This window comes from Ornithorhynchus anatinus, chromosome 7, assembly GCF_004115215.2.
Source record: "Ornithorhynchus anatinus isolate Pmale09 chromosome 7, mOrnAna1.pri.v4, whole genome shotgun sequence".
NCBI classification, from domain to species: Eukaryota; Metazoa; Chordata; class Mammalia; order Monotremata; family Ornithorhynchidae; genus Ornithorhynchus; species Ornithorhynchus anatinus.
In genome coordinates this window covers 62,353,578-62,374,015 of record NC_041734.1, presented here as the reverse complement: position 1 = coordinate 62,374,015, position 20,438 = coordinate 62,353,578, and the positions used below count along the sequence as shown (strand labels likewise).

Genomic DNA, 20,438 nt, shown 5'->3' with positions numbered 1-20,438 from the left:
AATAATAATGGCATTTGTTAGGTGCTTACTATGTGCCAGGCACTGTTCTAAGCGCTGGGGTAGATGCACGGTAACCAGGTTGGACACAGTCCCTGTTCCACATGGAGTTCACAGTCTTAATCCCCTTTTTGCAGATGAGGTAACTGAGGTACAGAAAAGCAAAGTGATTTGCCCAAGGTCAAATGTCAGGATTAGAACCCACATCCTTGGACTCACAAGCACGTGCTCTTGCCACTCGGCCATGCTACTTAGCGCTTGGGAGAGAACAGTCAAAAGACACGCTCCCTGGCCACAATGAGCTTACAGTCTAGAGGAGGCTAGGCAAGGTCCAGACCCCAGGTTTTCAACTCCAATCAGACAAGCCTGACTGAGGGTTGGGGCCAAGTCCTGTATTCTTCATGGGATGTCTTCAGGAGCAAGCAGAAAGTGATGCCTCAGTTGCTTTGCTTGGTCTGGCCAGCCGCTGACCACTAGGGATCATTTCTACCAACTCTATTGTTCTGTACTCTCCAAACACTTACCATAGTGCTCTGCACACATAAGGGTTCATGATGATAATTGCAATATTTTGTTAAGCACTTACTATGAGCCAAGCACTGGATTAAACGCTGGGATAGGTACAAGATAACCAGATCCCACCTTCTAAGTAGGAGGGAGAACAGGTATTGAATCCCCATTTTGCAGATGAGGGAACTGAGGCCCAGAGAAGTTAAGTAACTTGATCGGTTGATTGATTACCAGGCTGCACTGTTGTGGGGCTTTTTACTCAAAGACAGAGGCCTGGGAGTCAGGGTCTCAGCTTCATGAGGCATTAGTTCAGATGCTTTCTCCAAGGAAGATTTCACTGATGGCTTTTGGATGAATGCAGATTTTCATTCGGCAGATTACATACACTATTAAATAGCAGCAATAGGAAAGGATCTAAAAATCTACACTGTTTAAGTCTCCCGATTGAGGTGGGAGGGGAGGTTAAACAGAAAGCTCAAAGCCCAAACTGAATTACATCATCTCAATGAGCAACATTTGTAAATATGCAGTGTTTTAATTCTTTGAGAAACCCACGAGAATTTCTTTTCCAATAGGGAACCAGGGAATTTAAGATGGTTCTGTTAACACCTTTCATTCCAAAGCATCCTAAAAATAAAATACATGTAAAATTACTTTTCCCTCTAAACAAATGCAGTGGTTTCTGAAGTAAATCTGGGATCCAGACTTCATTGACACTTCACATAGCATGGCAACAGTTAAGAAGAGGATTTGAAGAATGACAGAGCTCCTTAAAACTGCAGGGGGGATTCCAGGAGGCAGAATAGAGTGAATCTGGACAGGACACAGGCGATGGCCCATTGTTTGCGGAAAAAAGGAACTGGGTTATCAATATTGACATGAGGCCAGGACCTCAGTTTTAAGTCAGAACATGGTTCCTCTATGGTTCCTCCTGGTTCCTCCCCTCCCCCACAGAATTCAATTAGAGACTTGAATCAGCCTGAGAGACAGCTTCTCCCTCTACCAGGGCCTGCGGTCTTTCAGAGGGAGTTACCTCTAAGCTGACCAAGCTTGGAAGGCAGAGATGACCCCAACACAACGTGGCAGAACTGCAGGCTACCTCCCCAGGCCTAACAGCTGCCCATTTCAAGGGCCTCCCCACCACCCCTGAAAAAAAAAAATTCACCAGAGGGGAGTTGCTCTTCTCAAAAAGAACCCTCTGCATTGGTGCAGGGAGATGAAGGAGAGGACCCCTCCCTCTGAACACTGAAACAAAGGAAAACCCAGATCTTCAGCCATGTGTTAGAACATCCCAGGCCACCTACATCTCCCCCTTCCCACTGACGTCTTGCAGGAAGAGGGCCGCATGATTTTTTTCAGTGGCTGATTAGCTCCCCAGATTCAGGGGAGCTAATTGGCACATGCTGAAGCTGCTTAAAAAAGCAGGTATGGGGGAAATTCAGGGGTAGCCTATGAGCTCCCAGCCAAGCCACCAGCAAGAGACTAAAACGGACACTGCAATGTCAGTGCCCTTCCCCGATCCTTTAGAAAAAAAGTGAAGACTTGACAGGCCCAAGAGAGTTAAGCATCTCTTTTCTGCCCGCTTTCCTCACCTCTTCTTTCCAATACCAGCACCACCCTGAAGCACCCAGAGCTCAATCTGCACCAGTCCAACAAAAACAGATCCGAGGTGTGGAGAGAAGAGATGGGAAATGGGGTTGGGTGGGGCTGGGCTGGACGTGGGTGACCTTATTCTTCAGTCTGTCTCCTAGCTGCCTTGTGAGAGCAATAGGATTGTTCGTTCCTTCTCGCTCTCCCTCTCTGCCTATAGTTATATATGTAGAGATACATTGTTGTCCCTTGTACCTGAAGGGGCGACCACTGATGGTGAAATGCACCAATAGAAGCATATGCTACATGCCTCGGTTTCAGCTAAGACCGCTCAAACCCGTGTAAAACTGGGCTACCTGGGTCCCGGCAGAGAGGTACCCAAGGTGTCGATGGGCTTCTGATCCCCAGCGCCCTGGGGAATCGAATGCGCTGAATCTGCTGCAGACGAGACTACGGCTTTATCCACCCAGCCTCTCCCCAGGATTTCCAATGGAAAAGCTTCTCCGGTTTACCTTTCCCAGTCCAGATTACTTTCCTGAATCCATTCCCAACCCACCTGTCAGAATCCAAGAGATCGCTCCCTAAGGCGATTTATCTTTTTCTCCCACCCAAGTCCTTCTGCCTCCCCCATCCACCCTCTCTGAAATCCCAGGGGAACCGAGCTTCCCCGGTAACAGCCCAACCACCCAGAACAGTCCCGGGAGCCCATCCTCAAAAATTTCTGCCAATGCCTGAGCCTCCTAGCATTGCCCAGCCCCCGGCACTGCCCAACGCCAGACCACTACACAGAGTAAGATGAGGTGAGCACCGGCACTGCCCAAAGCCAGGCCACGCTACCCAGAGTAAGATGAGGTGAGCATCCCCTCCGGCACAATCCACACAATATAGACCCCCGCCCCCCCAAAATCCAGATTCCTTAAAATCGCATTTTAAATTCTCTTCCTACCTTTAACTTGGGTGTCATACTCGGCTATGATCTCCTTATCCTTTTTGAATTTGGCCGGAGACGTCATGTTTTCTTTTGCTCACCCAAATTCGGCTGGGCAATAGATCCACGGGGGGACAGGGTGGGGAGGAGGGGGATGGAAAGCACCTAAATGGAAAGCCTGGAGACTCGTTTTTCAGAGGGGCAGCGGGCGGCCCCTGGGTGGCCGGTGTCCAGCGGTCCGGGGAGGCTCAGTCCATGGGGAGGCGGTGGGTGGGGAGCCGAGGAGAGAGGAGGCAGCAGGAGGAGGAGGAGAAGGAGGAGAAGGAAGAGGAGCAGCAGCAGCGATGGTTTTCTCCAGCAGAATCCGGAGCGGCGACGGCTGCAAACAGCATCAGCCGGGAGAGCTGCAGCGCCCGGAGCCTGTCCTGGGGACTGACATCAACGGCACAGGCGGGGAGTGGAAGTCCTTCCGCTCAACAACATGGTGTGTGACGACGCGGGGAGGGGGTGTGAGTGTGTGCCTGTGTGTTGTGTGTGTGTGTTGTGCGTCTGCCTGAGTTGGGTGCGGGTGTGGGTCGGGGGAGGTGGGAGGATGTTTCCGGGTGCCTCTCTGCTTCGCCTTTCGTGCTCTGCGGGCTCCAAGGGGATGCAAATCTAACCCCCCCAAAGGGAGCGGCAAGGCGGGATCGGAAGTCGTTTTCCTCGGTTGGCTCGGCTGTAAATGCAAGAAAACGGGAGGAGGGGACAATCAGCTGGAGTGCGGCATCAAACGCAAGGGAGGGCGGGGATCTTGCCCGGCTCCCAAAGGGCCTCGCTCACCCCCAAGTTGCCCCCCGCCCGGACAGATGCCCACCCCCGGGGGAGGGGGTGTGGGCAGCCAGGCGTGGGGAGGGGAGAAGGGGAGAAAAGGGGAGCCCTCCTCGGATTGGCAGAGCACAACACACCCTAATGTTGCCACTTAACTGCTGGGTGACCTTGGGCAAGCCACTTCACTTCTCTGTGCCTCAGTTACCTCATCTTTAAAATGGGGATTATTAATAATAATAATGATGATGGTATTTAAGTGCTTACTAAGTGCCACACACTGTTCTAAGCGATGGGGTAGGTAGTCAAGTTAAGGCTGTGAGCCCCATGTGGGACATCCTGCTTACCTGGTATCTACCCCGGCGCTTAGAACAGTGTTGGGCACATCATAAGTGCCTAACAAATACCATCACTATTAAAGGACCAAGCCCTGAAAAACCTGCACCAAAGGGACCCGCATCACTCAATGATCCCTCAACTGCAGTCTCCGCCTTTCATTCATTCAGTTGTAATTATTGAACTCTTACCGAGTGCACAGCACTGTACTAAGCGCTTGGAAAGTACAATTCGGCAACAAAGAGAGACAATCCCTACCCGACAACCGGCTCACAGCCGGTTAAGCGTTTATTGGTAGGGGAAGGAATAATAATATTCACAGTCTTCATCCCCATTTTACAGATGAGGGAACTGAGGCACAGAGAAGTGAAGTGGCTTCCCCAAGGTCACCCAGCAAGCAAGTGGCGGAGCCAGAATTAGAACCCAGGACCTCTGAATCCCAAGCCCGGGCTCTTGCCTCTGAACTACCCTGCTTCACATTTCCCCATTCCCCTTTACCCTTCCCAGCTTAGATGGGGTGTTTTCTTGGGCTACACAGCTGATTCTTATTATTCTGAGTTTGTCTAGGACCCCCAACCCCCAGATCAGGTGGCAGCAAAGACATCCAAGACATCTCCCCACACACCCCCTCTGCTCTTCCCCTTCCCCTCAAAACTGTGTTCATTTGTATATTTTATTACCCTATTTATTTTGTTAATGAGGTGTATATCTCCTTGATTCTATTTATCTCGATGATGTGGTCCTTTTTGTTTCGTTCCGTCTCGCTTTGCTGTCTCCCCCGTTTAGACTGTGAGCCCGTCAATGGGCAGGGATTCTCTGATGCCGAACTGTCCATTCCAAGCGCTCAGTACAGTGCTCTGCGCATAGTATTGCTCAATAAATACGATCGATCGAATGAACGAATGAATAAATCTAAGAGGGGAGGGGCTCAGGCGTCCCTGGAAGGAGACCGCAAAGGCCATTTCTGCAAGCCACTAGCTCACAACTTTTTTTTTTTTTTTTGGGGGGTCCTCTCCCTTGTTGTTTTATTTTTGGTTACTAGCTTCTCTTGGCAGCAAATGTAAGGCGCAGGGGAGGGGAGGCCGGGAGGAAGAAGGGAATCTGCAGGAAAAAAAATAAAATAAATCTGGCTCCGCACGACCACATCCAGGGGAACAATGTGGCCGGCGGAGACAGGAAACCAGGGGGCTGCGGGGGCTCGGGCAGGGGAAAAAACAGGGCGGGGGAGGGACGACGACACGGGACTGGCTTCGGGTCACCTTCCCTTATCCCCCCCAGCGCTTACAGCAGGGTTTTGCACATAGGAAGCGCTTAACAAATACCAACATTATCTTTGCAGAGAAACCTCGATCCAAGGGTTCGAGGGGGGGGGGGGGGACGGACATCCTTTGCACGCCCCATAAACCAGACGGGGGAGGAAAAAAGAGCCCCTTCTTCCCTGCCAGGCCCCCGGGTTTTGGAGCCGGCGCGCCCGGCCGCGTCTTTTCCAGCCCGATTCCCGCTGCTGCAGGGATGGGCGGGGAGGGAAAAGCGTGCTCCAGGGAACGGGTGGATGGGAACGACCGAGTTGGATGGGAATCCCTGCACGGACCGCGGTGGAAAGTGCAAGATTTCCAAGAGTTCCCAGCGGGGAGATGCGATCCAGGAGTGGCAGGGGCTGGGGAGGGGATGGAGCAGGCGGAGGAAATGAGGTCGGTTAGGAGCTTGGGTCGGGGGAGGATTCCGGGGGGAGAACGACTGCTGGGGAGGCTCTCGGGGAGGGGGATTTAATGGATTTAACGGGCCCCTTCTTGGGGGGGGCGGGAGGGGTTGCACCGAAAGGCTGGGACGGGGTTGTCGGAGAGGCACTTTGGGCGGGGGAGGGAAGGGGCGCTTTAGGGGATCATCAGGGGCCGCCCTGAGAGGGGCGTCCAATAGAGAGGCATCTGAGGAGGCGGGGGGCGCCTGGGACAAGAGGGGGTGCAGAGGGGCTGGGAAATTGGGGGCCTCCAGGACGGTGCTGAGCCAAAAGGGGGTGCAGAGGAGCTGCCAAGTTGGGGGCTCCAGGACAGTGCTAAGGCAAAAAGGGGTGCAGAGGAGCTGCCAAGTTGGGGGCTCTGGGACAGTGCTGAGCCAAGAGGGGGTGCAGAGGGGCTACGCTGAGAAATTGGGCGGCTCGAGGACAGTGCTGAGCCAAGAGGGGGTGCAGAGGGGCTAAGCTGAGAAATTGGGGGGCTCTAGGACAGTGATGAGCCAAGAGGGGGTGCAGAGGGGCTACGCTGCGAAGTTGGGGGGCTCTAGGGCAGTGCTGAGCCAAAAGGCGGTGCAGAGGGACTAAGCTGAGAAATTGGGGGGCTCTAGGACAGTGCTAAACCAAAAGCGGGTGCAGAGGAGCTGCGAAGTTGGGGGGTGTGGGACAGTGCTGAGCCAAGAGGGGGTGCAGAGAGGCTACGCTGCGAGGTTGGGGGCTCTAGGGCAGTGCTGAGCTTCAGGCGGCTACTAAGTAGCCGGAGATCGTCCCCTACCTCGGGATGAGATGTAAACGCCCCAAGACCCCCCCCCCTTCCCTCCTTTCCTCTTCGCAGGAGTCCCACCCGGAGAAGGAAGGAGTTGGAGGAGAGGGAGGAACCTTTACCTGGAGCTAGTGCGGCTGGTCCCGAGCCCCCACCTCCGCGGTCCTCTTAGAACCCCGACCCTGCCTAGCCGCTCAGTCCAGTGCTCTGCACCTCGTAAGCGCTCAATAAATAGTACTGAATGAATGAATGCGCGGCGGCCCGGCGGCCCCGCTCCCCCCTCCCCCTCCTCCTCCTCCTCCTCCTCCCTTCCCCTCCCGCGCTTCCACGCAGCTCTGCCCTCCTTCGTTCCCTCTCCGCAACCCCCAGCGGAGCGCTTGCACCCCGCCCTTCCCGCTCCTGACTGACAGCGCCGACAGCCAATAGGAGAGGCCGCTCCTCGTCCGGTCCCGCCCCCCGCGGACGGGGAGGGGGAGAATCCAGAAGGAGTAGCCGCATGGATGAGGGCAGGGTCGGGGGGGAACGCCCCCTCCCGGCATAACCAATCAAATCAGAAGGCGGGACTACGCTCTTCCCAGCGACCAATCGCCAACGCTTAGTGGGAGGGAGCAGCCAATCGGGGCTCGGTGCGTGGGCGGGGCCCCCGTCCGCAAGATCCAGCCAATCGGAGGTAGGGACCGGAAAGCCCGTTCTGCCATCCTCCAATAGGAATCAAAAGGGGCGTGTCCTAGGGTGTTTCCCCCCCCCCCCCCGCGGGAGAGAAGATCTGCCCAAACGTCCCGCCACCGACCAATCAAGACCGAGGGTGCGGCCAGCCTCCACCAATCAGAGACGAGGCTCCGTTACCAGCGCGGACCCTGCCTCCTCTCCACCAATCAGAGCTCAGGATGGGGAGGGTGGAGCCACCCCCGCCCAATGAGGAAGGGAAGCGAGGCCAGCCTCCACCAATGGGAGAGCTGCGCTGGTAATTCAAACTGACAGCCGGTCGGGGAAGGGGAGCAGTGTCGGATGTCAGGGAGTTCGGCAGCGCGTGGTCTGAGCTGAACCGATCGGTCGACAACCGCTTCTGGGCGTCGAGAAGGGGGCAGGAGCGGCTTCTGCGGGAAAGAGTACGGGGACGAAAAGGATCTGGGCCTTGGGAAGGGGGATTTTTCTGGGACAAGAGAGGGGAAAGCTGCATGTCACTGGCCTGAGCCAAGGAGAGGAGGGGAGAAATCCTAAAAAGAGGAAAACCAAGGAAGGAATTCCCCCGTGGGGAGCGGGGAGGGGAAAGAAAGTGCCGGGATGGGGAGGGAAACCGCTAAGGAAAAGCGGAGTCTGCAGAAGGAGCCAAAAAGTGGGCAGCCTGGAAAGAGAGAAGGGAAGTTTTAAGGGAGAAAGAGTTTGTAGGAAGGTGGACCGGGGAGAAAGGCGTCAGAGCCGGGAGAGAACCAAAGGGAAAAGATACACCTAAGGAAGAGGGCTGAAAAGCTGGAAGACGGCAGATGAGAAGGAAAGAGCCACGTTTTCCTCTTCCCTGCCCCTGTGTGAGAGACTAACTCTATCGTCCCCCCATCCCCCCCACTGGAGAAAAAAGGGTTTTATCCATTCCCTTAATCCCGGGACTCGGGGTACTTTACAGGAAACTTCCTTTGCTTTACAGCCCGCTTCCAGACTTGGAAAACCAGCGCACGGTCCTTGTAAGTTTTAAAAAAGGAGAGAGAGTCTCTTGGTATCTTTTCCCCACCGAGTCAGCATGTCTACCAGTAATTATAGCTTCAAGAACCGGTGCGTGTCTATCCTGTGCTGCAAATTCTGTAAGCAGGTGCTCAGCTCCAGGGGGATGAAGGCTGTCTTGCTGGCAGACACCGAGATAGACCTTTATTCTACTGACATCCCTCCAACCAAGTAAGTCAAGTTGTCAGGGCAAGTCTTCTGATGCTTTGGGGTCAGCAGCAGTTGGAGGGGAAAACGTACGTCCCGGCGTTTCTGGGTGATGACTCTGAGACTATCATTTTGCTAAAGGGGCCGCTCCTAACCTCAGATTTACCGTCTGATGATACCCTCGGGCTGTCACCGGGTAGGCCTCTTCTTGTCTGGCAAAGTCTGTGGTCTCAACCAAAGTGGTCATTCGTGACGGAGGCCCTTGAGAACCGTCGCGGCGATCGAAAGGTCACGGGGCCCTTGCTCTGCCGCCAGCCCGTGGAAAACCTTCTGTGAAATGGGCGTTCTCATTCTGAGTGGGGCGGAAAGGGAATTTCAAACTCCATCAGCTAAGCAGTGAAAAGGAACAACTCCAAATCTTCTTCAATCGATGGTATTTACTTTCAGAGTATCCCTTGTTTAAAATGGAAAGGGTGGTCTGTGAAGGGCCGTTTCAGTTTCAACTGAGAGTGACGGTCAGCCACTCTGCCTTTCCACTGACAAGAGCTTAAAGTGCTGCTCTTGGGATTTGGGGTAGCTATAAATACAGACAGAACTTCCTGGCAGTGAGTTTTGTGAAATGAGTAACCATAGGAGGCTGTAGAATCCGCTTCTCTGAAATTCTTTAAAAGTAAGAAAGACTCTCATTTGTCTGCAGTAGAAGGGCCTTCTGCGGACAGAAATGGATGAGAGGATGGATCTCTGTAATTCATTCCTTCTCTCTGATCTTTCTTCTGTCAAGTACAAACACCCTGTCACTGTCAGTCTATTCAACTTTACAATGTCCCACCAAATCCAGCGACATGCCCTAGTTGGAAAGAGCAAAGGACCTGGGTTCTAATTCTGGCTTCACAGTGAACTTGAGCAAGTCACTTCTCTGTGTCTCGGTTCCCTCGTCTGCAAAATGGGGATTCAGTACCTGTTCTTCCTCTTAAACTGTAAGCCCCATATGAGTCCTGATTATCTTGTATCTATACCAGCACTTAGCACAGTGCTTAGCAAATAGTAAGTACTTAACATATATCGCTATTATTATTATTATCCTCAAACTGGGCTTTGGTCTGCAAGGGTACTACAGTTTAAATACTACAAATGACCTACAACTTTCCTACTGATTGCTGTTCTTTTCCCTTTTCTAGATGATGTTGGGAGAGTCATGTACTAAAGCATATGAGGATCGGTTTTAAAACTAGAGCCAAAAGCAGGGATAGTTCCCAGAAATTTTTCCAAGTGTTTACTGATTCTTACAAATGATAATTCAGTTCTACCTAGAGGCAGAAAAATGAACTGACCACTTGCGAACATTTCCAGTTCTATATTTTCACAAACCAATAAAAAATGCCTAACTATTCCTTTATGTATTTTTTTTTTCTTCCAGTGCTGTAGACTTCATTGGAGCCTGCTATTTCACTGAAATCTGCAAGTGCAAACTGAAGGACGTGGCATGTTTAAAATGGTAATACATAGCTTCATTTTATACTGACGAGAAACTCAGACAAATGGTTGTTGAAACCGAGTGAAAGGTTAATTTAAAGTAATGAATACTGGTTGGAGCTCATGAGATGAGCAACTGTTTCCTGTTGTAGGTGAGAAACAAACCTTCATGTTCTAGCTTGAACCAGGGGCTTTGATCACTAGGTAGTGTTTTCACCTGGTCACTTGGTCACTACATAGTTTTTTCATGAGACTGGTTATAAGCAAAGTTGGTTAGTTTGCTCTTTTCAAAGGATAATGATGTCTCGCTAATGATATGGTATGATGCACATCAAGTATTGTTCTAAGCACTGGGATTAATACAAGTTAATCAGGTTGGACACAATCCCTGTCCCACATGGGGCTCCCAATCTAAATGGGGGGAGAAAAGGTATTGAATCCCCATTTTACAGATGAAGAAACCAAGGCCCAGTGAAGTGATTTGCCCAAGGTCACACAGCAAACAAATGGCAGAACTGGGATTAGAACACAGATCCTCTGACTCCCAAGCCTGGGCTCTTTCCACTAGGCCAGGCTGCTCTTACGTCATCACAGATGGTATTTTAAGAAGTCTTATGATGTTGGAATCTCCTGCCAGAAATGATGGGTGAGCCTCAATCCAAAGACTTTAGGTCCATGAACCTGTAAAGAGGAATAAATTATAGTGCTAATGGCCTGGGCAATACTGCAATCTCCTCATCTGCCTTCTCCGCCACATACTCCCTACAAATCTGTCCTCTTACCCACAGACACCTCTGACCTTTTGACCCCCTCCAATTTTTTTTACCGTCATCATGCTCCATTTGGTCTCCATACCTAAACTACCTCCTCGACACACAAAACGATGCCCTCTCCACTGAACTCCCTCATCCCCCTGTCCCTTGGCCAACTTCATATCACTAACCCACGACCCTGAATCATGTCCACAGTATGCTTCCTCTGCTCCTGTGCTCAACATGTAGAGTGCTGCTGGAAGAGATCCAGACATCACTGACCTTGTCTATCTCCAATTCATCATCACCTGCTTTAATTCTGTCCTCTCCCCTGCCCAAACCTTTATTGATGCCCATACTCACTGCCCGCACCAGTGGTTTCAGATGTTTAATTCACTCCTCAAGCCTCCTGTCTCCCTGCCCCTCCCATTTCTTTGGTTTAATGACCTGGCTTTGTACTTTACTGATAAAAAATCAAATAGGCATGACCTCTTTAAAATCTCCTGTTCCTCTCCAGTCCCTCTCTCCTCCTGACTTTTCTTCGACTCTCCATCTTTCCCAGCGGTATCTCAAGAGGAGAGTCCTCTCCTCTTCCCAAAATCTACCCCCTCCATGTGAACCTTTGAACCTTATCAAAATATCTCCCTCCTCCATTCCTTTCCAAACTCCTTGAGCAAATTGGCCACACCCACTGCCTCTCCTTCAATTCTCTCCACGATCCTCTCCAATCTGGTTTCTGCCCCCTTCACTCCACAGGAACTGCCTTCTCAGAGGACACCCATGACCTCCTTCTTGCCAAATCCAGTGGCCTCTACACCAGCCTAATTCTCCTCAACTTCTCAACTGCCTTTGACACTGTGTACCACCCTCCTCTCCTGGAAATATTATCTAACCTTGGCTTCACTGACACTGTCCTTTCCTTGTTCTCCTATCTCTCTGGTCCTCATTCTCAGTCTTTCACTGGCTCCTCCTCCGCCTCCCAACCCTTCATGTGAGTCCCTCAAGGCTCAGTTCTGGGTCCTCTTCCAGCCTTCGTCTATACCCACTCCCTTGGAGAACTCATTCACCCCCCGTGGCTTCAATTACCATCTCTACTCGGATGATTCCCCAATCTACATCTCCAGTCTTGACCGCTTTCCTTCTCTGCAGTCTCACATTTCCTCCTGCCTTCTACTTGGATGTCCTGATCACTCCTCAAACATAACATGTCTAAAACAGAACTCCTCATCTTCCCACCCACACCCTGTCCTCCCCCTAACTTTCCCTTCACTGTAGACAGCACCACCATCCTCCCTGTCTCTCAAACCTGTAACCTCGGCATTATCCTCAACTTACCTCTCTCATTCAACACACTTACCCTCTGTCACCAAATCCTATCGGTTCTACTTTCATAACATGGCTAAAATCTGCCCTTTCCTCTTCTTCCAAATTGCTACTATGCTCAGCCAAGCACTTATCCTGTCCCGCCTTGGCTACTGCCTCAGATACCTCGCTGACTTCCAAGTCTCCTGTCTCTCCCCAATTCAGTCCATATTTCACTCTGACGCTTGGATCATTTTTCCCCAAAAAATGTTCAGTCCATGTTTCTCCACTCCTCAAGAACCTCCAGTGGTTGCCCATCCCACCTCCGCATCAGAGAAACTCCTTACCATTGGCTTTAGAGCACTCAATCACCTCACACACCCCTATGTTACCTCTCTGATTTCCTGCTACAACCCAACTCACTCGCTCCTTCATTCACTTCGCTCCTCTACCGCCAACCTACTCACTGTACCTTAGTCTTGTCTAGCTCACCACCCAGTCCTTGCCCAGGACCTTCCTCTGGCCTGGAACTCCCTCCCCCTTCATAACTGACAGACCACCACTCTCCCCATCTTCAAAGCCTTATTAAAATCACATCTTCTCCAAGAAGGCTTCCCTGACTAAGCCCTTCATTTCCCCTGCTCCCTCTCTTTTCTGCATTGCCCTTCCATTTGGTTCGGTACCCTTTAAGCACTTGATGTTCATCCCACAGCACCTAGGTGCATATCCATAATTTATTTTAATATCTATTTTCCCCCTGTAGACTGCAAGCTCCTTGTAGGGAACATAACTATGAACACTGTTCCCAAGGGCGTAGTACACTGCTCTGAACACAGTAAACACTTAATAAATGTCATTGAGTAGAGGCCATCAAATTTGGCAAGAAGAAAGTCATTGGTGACTTTAGGGAGGGTAGTTTCTGTAGAGCAAAGGGGATGGAAGCCAGATTGCAGGGGCGTCAAGGAGAAGAAATGGAAGCAGCAGGTGCAGACCACTCTCTCAAAGAGTTTGGAGAGGAATGTTAGGAGAGAGAGGGGGTGATTGAGGGAGCTGTGGGGTCAAGGGAGGGTTTGTTTTTTTTTAGGTTAGGGGATACATGAGCGTGTTTGAAAACAGTGGGGAAGAAGCCATTGGAAAGTGAACAGATGAAGATAGTGATTAGGGAGGAAAAAAGGAAGGGGGCAAGTGTTTTGATAAGGCTGCAAAGGGATGTAGTCAGAGGCCCAGGTGGAGGTGATAGATTTTTGAGAGGAGGCGAGAGATCTTCTCTTGAGTTACTGCTGGGAAAGACTACATCCTAATCCTCCTCAACGTCCAAAGTAAGAATCATGCTGGAAAAAGAAGCAGTGTGGCCTGGTGGAAAGAGCACAAGCCTGGGGGAATTAGAGGATTTGGGTTCTAGTTCTGTTTCGGCCACTTGCCTGCTGTGACCTTGGGCAAGTCACTTCTCTGTGCCTCAGTTTCCTCAACTGTAAAATGGGGTTTTGATGCCTGTTCTCCCTTCTACTTAAACTATGAGCCCCCTGTGGGACAGGAATGGCTTTTCTGATCATCTTATATCTACCCCAGTGTTTAATAGAGTGCCTGGCATATGGTAAGTTCTTAAATACCATTATTACTGTTGTTATTATTGGGAGGTGAATAGAGAGATGCAGTTTTTATGAACCAATTACACTTTTTTCTTATTTTCAAGTCTAAAATAATGGCTGTTACTGGGGAAATTGCTACCTTTAGTAAATCAAACGTAGGCCGGTTTTATAGAGAAACTAGTCCTGCAATTAGTAGCTCTGGGTTAGTTCTGTCCAGCCTCTATGGCTACCAAAAGACACAAAATAAAGCTCCGCACCTGGAACTTTCTAGCCTGTTGCTGTTTTATTTACTTTATTTATGGTCAGGTATTAAAAAAAAAAGTTGTACAGGATCCATCCTCCTGCCAGCAGTTGGAGACCCCCAAAGAGTAGAACTTTCACCACCTGTTGCAGATTCTCTTCGTTTCTGAACACTTTTCAAGGACACTGATGCTGGTAGTCCTAAAATTAGAGCAACCAGCTGGGGTCTGGTTTGCAGGCGAACATGCTCTCCTCTGTCTGTCGACTCAGTTCTTGGGTGTAAGCATGGGGCTAGAATAAAGAACACTGCTTGCTGAAACCTTTGGAAGAGCTGGATTTGTATATGGAATATGCCGGATTGCCTACTATTTAATATTTAAGAGAACCCCCCTCAGTGTCTTAAGTCTGTACCAAATGAATACCATGAGCTTTGTCTTCTAAGATGAAGTGGATATCTTGAACGAGCTATCTAGTGATACATACAAGAAGCCTTCCCCAACTAACCCCTTATTTCTTCACCTTCCCTTCCCCTCTGTGTCACCCTGTTACTTCGATTTGCACCCTTTATTCCCCCCTCAGCCCCGTGGCACTTATGTACTTATCCATAATTCATTTTTATTAACATCTTTCTCCCCATCTAGACTATAAGGTCGTTGTGGGCAGTAATGTGTTTACCAACTCTGTTGTATTTTACTCTCCCAAGTGCTTAGTACGGCACTCTGCATACGGTAAGCTCTGAATAAATAAAATTGATTGGATGCTGACTATCAAAATTTGCTGATGCTAAGTCTCGTTTGGGTAACTAAAAATTCAGGAAACTGAAAAAAATTGGATTTGGATTTCGCAGGAGGCAGGCTGGCCCAATTTTCTGCAGTTTCCTGAGGTAGCCTCCGTTCATAATGGTTCAGATTCCTGAGGTTTGGCTAATTGATTTAGTAAATAGGTTAGTCCAAATGTGGCCATTGGCCTGGAGGAAGATGGCTAATGAGGTTTGCAGGTGGGTAGTAAGGATGAATGAAGGGCCTACAAGTTTGTGAGATACTAAAAATATGTCTGATGATATTAATAATGTCTGCTAGGCAGTTTCTGTAAGCGGGGAAAAGTGAAGTGAAATCATTTGAAAACTTAGCCAAGAAAAGCCTCGTGGCTTAGGGGAAAGAGCATGGGCCTGTGAGTCAGAGGACGTGGGTTCTAATCCTGGCCCAGGGCTTAGTATAGCACCTGGTACATAGTACTTTAAAAATACTATTTGAAAAGGAAAGATCAGGAACAAAATGTGGATTACAACATGAGTTGACCAAATTGGTTGCTAATGTTGATGAATTCCTAGAGTAATCACTCAGTTTTTCACTTTGCTTTGTCTAAGTGAAAACAGCCGCAAATGACTCAGAAGTGCGCATTTAATGGCATTTACTTTCTGTTTTAGTGGAAACATTGTAGGGTACCATGTGATCGTCCCATGTAAACCCTGCCTTCTGTCCTGCAATAATGGACACTTCTGGATGTTTCACAGTCAGGCGGTTTTTGGCATCAACCGACTGGACTCCACAGGTAAGAAGTAGTTCAATAAACTGCACTTGTGTCTGTAACAAACTTACTGAAAAAGCAAGCAAACTCTGTTTTATGGTACTCTAAAGTGCTTTAGAACAGTGGTCTGCACACATAAGTGCTCAATAAATACCACTGATAAGGAAGGGGGTGCTTGGCCATGAGTTCTTCTGTCACTTTTCATTGGCCTGAAATTAGTACCCCACAGTGCTACTCAGTTTCATCTTGCTTTTTATAATTTGTCTCAGGGTTTACTTGATATTTGTAGGGTGTATGAAAAGACATGAAGTAGATCCTGAAAACAACCCTAAGGGAAACTTGGGGAGTTTATGGTCTACCTAAAGAGCAGTGTACCATATTCCTTACTGAGTAGAATCTGCAGGCCTGTGTAACAGGCTCTACTTGCTTTTTGTATCATAGTGGGTGAAAAAGTAGACTGCAGAGTAACTCTCTGAAAGAAACTCTGCTATCTACAATACCGTATGTATTCAGTACCTTTTTAATTGTTGGGAGTCATTCTATATGTACTGTCAGTACATGGAATTATCTAATGTTCCGACATTATGGACATTAGGACATTTTGAAGAAACGTTTATAGATGGATCAACTCTCAACTTTATAGGTTTTAGTTGTTGGGATTTTTGGAGACCTTTATTTTAACAAATGATTCCATTTGGCTTTTCATAATGGCTAAGGTCAGTCTCCAAGCCCCAAGAGGAAGAAACTGACTCTCTGAGAGTGACTCTGCTCATTAATTTGTCTGCATCTCCCTTGGTTTAATAAAATAGGAAATACATTTAACCCCTGAGACCCTGCCTTTGGTTTACAAACCCTCATTTGGAGTTTGAATCTAAAGAAATTAAACCAGCTCTTGACATCCTGGTGGCTTTTTAAATATCCACCATGGGATAAAGGTCCCTAATTTAGGCCCAAATTGGATATTTGTGCCAATCATGAGGCACAAGGGACCCATTAGAGAGAGAATTTCCTTTGATACTATTTTTTCTGCTTCTTCTCTGTTCAAAATGCAGGGCGGGGTGTTTGGGATTTTAATTTGCTTTTTAATATCAGTCAATTTCAGAGATAAAAGGACTACATTCTTCCATTCACATTATATCTAATCCATGAGAAACAGATGTATTACAGGATTTCCTTCCTCCCTTCCCAACAGAGAAAGGAAGGTGCCGCTTCTGTCAGATCCAATCTTTCAGTTTATTTTTCCTCCTTTGAACCAATTGTGTTGAATTGCTTAATGTCCCTGAGAAGTGACTCCAAGAATATCAAACTCCTCCTTTGTAAGCCTGATATTAGGGGGTAGAAGCGACATTTTTCTAGAAGCCTGTTATAAAGTAGGCTTTCATTATCCATTTTAAAGGTTTTCTGACTGTTTTCAATCACCTGCCTATCAGTATTAATAGAACACGCCCAGGAAACGTCATAGCATCCTTTTCTTGAAATGATCATTTAGGGACTCCTGTCCCCTGCCTCCGGATTGCTAAACCATTCCCGAGAACTGCCTGCCTTATTAAAGATTTTTCAGAGCTCCATTCCTTGTATTCCAGAAGTCCTTCCAATACTTTACAAAAAGGAGCACAAAATTTTTCCTCTTCAAGGGGTTGACCCAGCCATGGATTCCATCACACCCCATCCTTTCTAGCACCAGTGAGCTCTAAATCGTCTTTCTGATTAGTTGTCTCTCAAAACCAATATGTAGAATTATACAGGCTATATTTACTTTACCTCTTAATCTCCATTGGCTTCTTACGGGATCACAATGGATGATAGTTTTGTGTGTGTGTGTGGTCGGTTTTTTGTTGTTGTTTTCCTCCCCATTCAATTGTAATTGCCCATTGTGTATAATTCAGTTCAGATAGCACTCACTGTCCTCTTATTCTCCACCAAATGTATTACCTTGCAGTGTACATCTGCATTGGTTTCTTGGGTGAGAAATGACAGCTAGTCTCCTTGGATTTTTAAGATCCCTCTGGAATCATTTCTATTTACTTGATCCAGTGTGATGACCAGATCCTGCACCACGCACCAAAAGTCAGGACTGCTGTATCTCCAGGGCAGATTTGGTTCATGGCCATCAGGGGGAACAACCAATATTAATGAATGTACTTTTCCCCAGGTGCTGGAGTGTAAAGGATGTGGGTGGAGCTGCAGGGTTTGTCTAAAAAGGGCAAGACAAGAGGCTAACTTTTGGCATGGGAAGCAGCATGGCCTCATATAAAGTGCACAGTCCTGGGAGTCAAAGGACCTGGGTTCTAATCCCGGATCTGCCTATTGCTTGCTGTGGGACCTTGGGCAAGTCTCTTAACTTCTCTGTGCCTCAGTTCTCCTGTTCTCCCTCCCACTTAGACTGTGAGCCCTTTGTGGGACAGGGACTGTATCCAACCTATCTTGTATCTACCCAGCGCTTAGAGGAGTGCTTAACAGATAAGGGCTTAACAAATACCATTAAAAAAAAAAAGACCCTTGACTTCAACTGGCTGGGACCCTGCAGATACTTTAAACTGGCTCTCCCAAAAGCTGTGGCCTAATTTGACTTTGGGTTATAAATAACTATTTCTGGGAGTGCCTGACATAATAATATTGTCACCAGAGCTTTATTTGTCTCAAAGAAAAGGTACCAGATGTTATGCTGCTTCCAGAAAAGACATTTGAGACCTTTGGGCGGGGGGGGGGGGGGGGCAGAGGGGAAATTTTGGATTTGAGAGAGAATTCCATCCTTAGGGATCTTTTATCATGGATGGTTTAGTTGCCAATCTGTCTTTAAAGCAGAGTGCTGGACTAAACCTCTTGAGGCCCTTTCTAGCTCTAAATTCTTGTTTTTCAGACATAAGCCCTAATTGTAAAGCATATAAAAGGTTGTTATTCCCTTTGTTAATACAAAATATAATTTTAATAAGACAGGATTTGAATAGTGTATTTAAAAAGTTTATTAATAGCTTTTTCTTTCCTGCTGCTGATGTAGTATGTGTTTGTATATACATATATGTATACATATAGTTATGGTATTTATTGACTGTGTGTGAATAGATACACCCACACATACAAAGTTAGGGTCAGGGTCTGCAGTGAATTTTATAACATTTATTTTTCAGGTGTAAACTTGCTACTTTGGGGCAATTTGCCAGAGGCAGAGGAAGGTACAGATGAAGACTCATTTAACATCTCAGAGGAGGAGTGTATTCGATGAATAATGGCGGCAAAACATAATGTATATACTGTAAAAATATTCTAAAGGACAGACTTTAACACTGTTAGTAAACAGACCAAAGGATTTATCAATGCTTTTTCAGAAAACAAAAGTGGTGCCTCCTTTGATTTCTTCACTTGTTGCATCAATTTGTTATTCATTCAATAGTATTTATTGAGTGCTTACTATGTGCAGAGCACTGTACTAAGCGCTTGAGATGAACAAGTCGGCACAATCCCCACTTCCTATAATGTTCTCTGTGTCCTTTGAGGTTCTGATGGGAGAAAGTTATTTATGCTTTTCAAATTCTGCTCTTTGCTATTCTGGGAGAATTTTGCTTGTATCTGTGCTATCACTTGAAAACTTAAAAGAATAGGTAAGTAGAGACAATGATTCCCATGCGTACAGTCCAGCTAAATTCTTATACATAAGAAAAACAGGATTTCATGTTTCCATGGGTACCAACTCTCCATATGTTTCTTTAATGAAGAAGAGAACTCCCCCCAATCAAGGGCTAGACTCCTTGGGACTTGACAAAAGGAATAAATGCAAACTCTTCCCATGTGGTAAAATACCTGTGGGGAGTAATGTTGTTTAAGACTTTTAAGTTTTGGTGGAAAGACATTTTAATGATTAGTGGTAAGGAACTAGCACAGATTCATCTTCCTCTAAAGCTCTAGCTGGTACTATTTTTGTCAAACTGAAAGTCAACTGCTGTGGTCCGCACTTCCCCCATATCTGTCTATTAAAGGATCATTTTCAGCTCCTAAAATAGTCATCCCTAATCCCCAGATAGGAAAAAGCTAAGGCAGAAAATGATTTGCCAAAAGTTGAAAATCAGTTGAACAAGGAGGATTAGGAATCAGGGCTGTCGACTCAGTCCTAGGCCTTGCTGTCTGCAGAGTCACAGAAGAGTAGAAAATTAGACTGATTTTTGGTCCCAGAAATTCTGAGAAGATAAAATAATATCTGCTTAAAGAGCTGGTGGCTTCTGAGCAGTGGAAGCCAGAAGTCTCACTCACCCTTTTGACTTTTATATTTCTAAGACTATTTCTAGATTGGGCAGGCAGTCTGGTGTAGGTCAGGAAGGGGAAGAAGGGAGTGCTGTCTAGAAACTCTGAAAGAGCTTCCAGAAGTCGCTGGACTCAGCATAAATACCCAATCTGCAGAGGTTTTGTCTAGTTTTTGGTTCATTGACCATCTTCATGAAGCCATGTTTGGCAATCAGGTCACCTGGGTCAACTTTGTTTAAAAAAACACAACAAACTCTTAACCATTACCACAGCTGCTTGAGGATGCACTCACTGGTTATGAAATGTTATTCCTTCCAAGAAAGGGGATAAACTGCCTTGTCAAAAGTATTCCTGAGTGATCTAAGCACAAAGATAGTGTCTGTTCTTTAAGCCAAGCTGTGAAACATGTAGTACAAAAATGGCTGGATAATCTGTAAAATAACATTTGTTAAGCACTTATGTGCCAAGCACTGTACTAAGTGCTGGGGTAGACACAAGCTAATCAGGTTGAACACGGTCCTCTCCCAGTTGGGGGACACAGTTTTAATCCCCATTTTGCAGATGAGGGAACTAAGGCACAGAGAAGCTATTATTATTATGATGGTATTTATTAACCACTTACTATGTGCTAAGCACTGGGGCAGGTACAAAGTAATCAGGTTGTCCCATGTGGGGCTCAGTCTTAATCCCCATTTTCCAGATGAGGTAACCAAGGCACAGAGAAGTGAAGTGACTTGCCCAAGGTCACACATCAGACAAGTGGCAGAGCTGGGATTAGAACCTATGTCCTCTGACTCCC

The 20,438-nt window shown here is 47.7% G+C and overlaps 2 protein-coding genes across 6 annotated transcripts in view; one reads left to right on the top strand and one right to left on the bottom strand.

Annotated features, from left to right (window-relative positions):
- SRGAP2 (SLIT-ROBO Rho GTPase activating protein 2) overlaps positions 1-3,321 on the bottom strand; it is a 278,328-nt gene extending 275,007 nt beyond the window's left edge. For all 4 annotated transcript variants that reach the window (XM_007670239.2, XM_029068496.1, XM_007670248.2 and 1 more), the window contains exon 1: positions 3,044-3,321. In XM_007670239.2, the coding sequence (XP_007668429.1) occupies positions 3,044-3,110 (67 nt within the window). In that variant the 5' untranslated portion in view covers positions 3,111-3,321. The remainder of the gene's footprint in view (positions 1-3,043) is intronic.
- A 34-nt stretch (positions 3,322-3,355) lies between these two features.
- On the top strand, positions 3,356-18,738 carry FAM72A (family with sequence similarity 72 member A). Of its 2 annotated transcripts, XM_029068497.2 has the most exons (5): positions 7,633-7,766; positions 8,300-8,544; positions 9,938-10,015; positions 15,303-15,427; positions 18,532-18,738. In XM_029068497.2, the coding sequence occupies exons 2-5, from the start codon at positions 8,393-8,395 to the stop codon at positions 18,624-18,626; spliced, it is 450 nt and encodes a 149-aa protein (XP_028924330.1). In that variant the 5' UTR covers positions 7,633-7,766; positions 8,300-8,392; the 3' UTR covers positions 18,627-18,738. The 2 variants fall into 2 exon arrangements, with proteins under 2 accessions (XP_028924332.1, XP_028924330.1); XM_029068499.2 differs by lacking the exons at positions 7,633-7,766; positions 8,300-8,544 and adding an exon at positions 3,356-3,509.
- Positions 18,739-20,438: the final 1,700 nt, after the last annotated feature.

Bases quoted from the DNA above. Each gene is read 5' to 3' on its own strand.
- FAM72A (XM_029068497.2), top strand. From the start codon at position 8,393: ATGTCTACCAGTAATTATAGCTTCAAGAACCGGTGCGTGTCTATCCTG. The intron at 8,545-9,937 runs GTAAGTCAAGTT...TTTTTCTTCCAG, and splicing joins ACTGACATCCCTCCAACCAA to TGCTGTAGACTTCATTGGAG. The intron at 10,016-15,302 runs GTAATACATAGC...TTTCTGTTTTAG, and splicing joins GACGTGGCATGTTTAAAATG to TGGAAACATTGTAGGGTACC.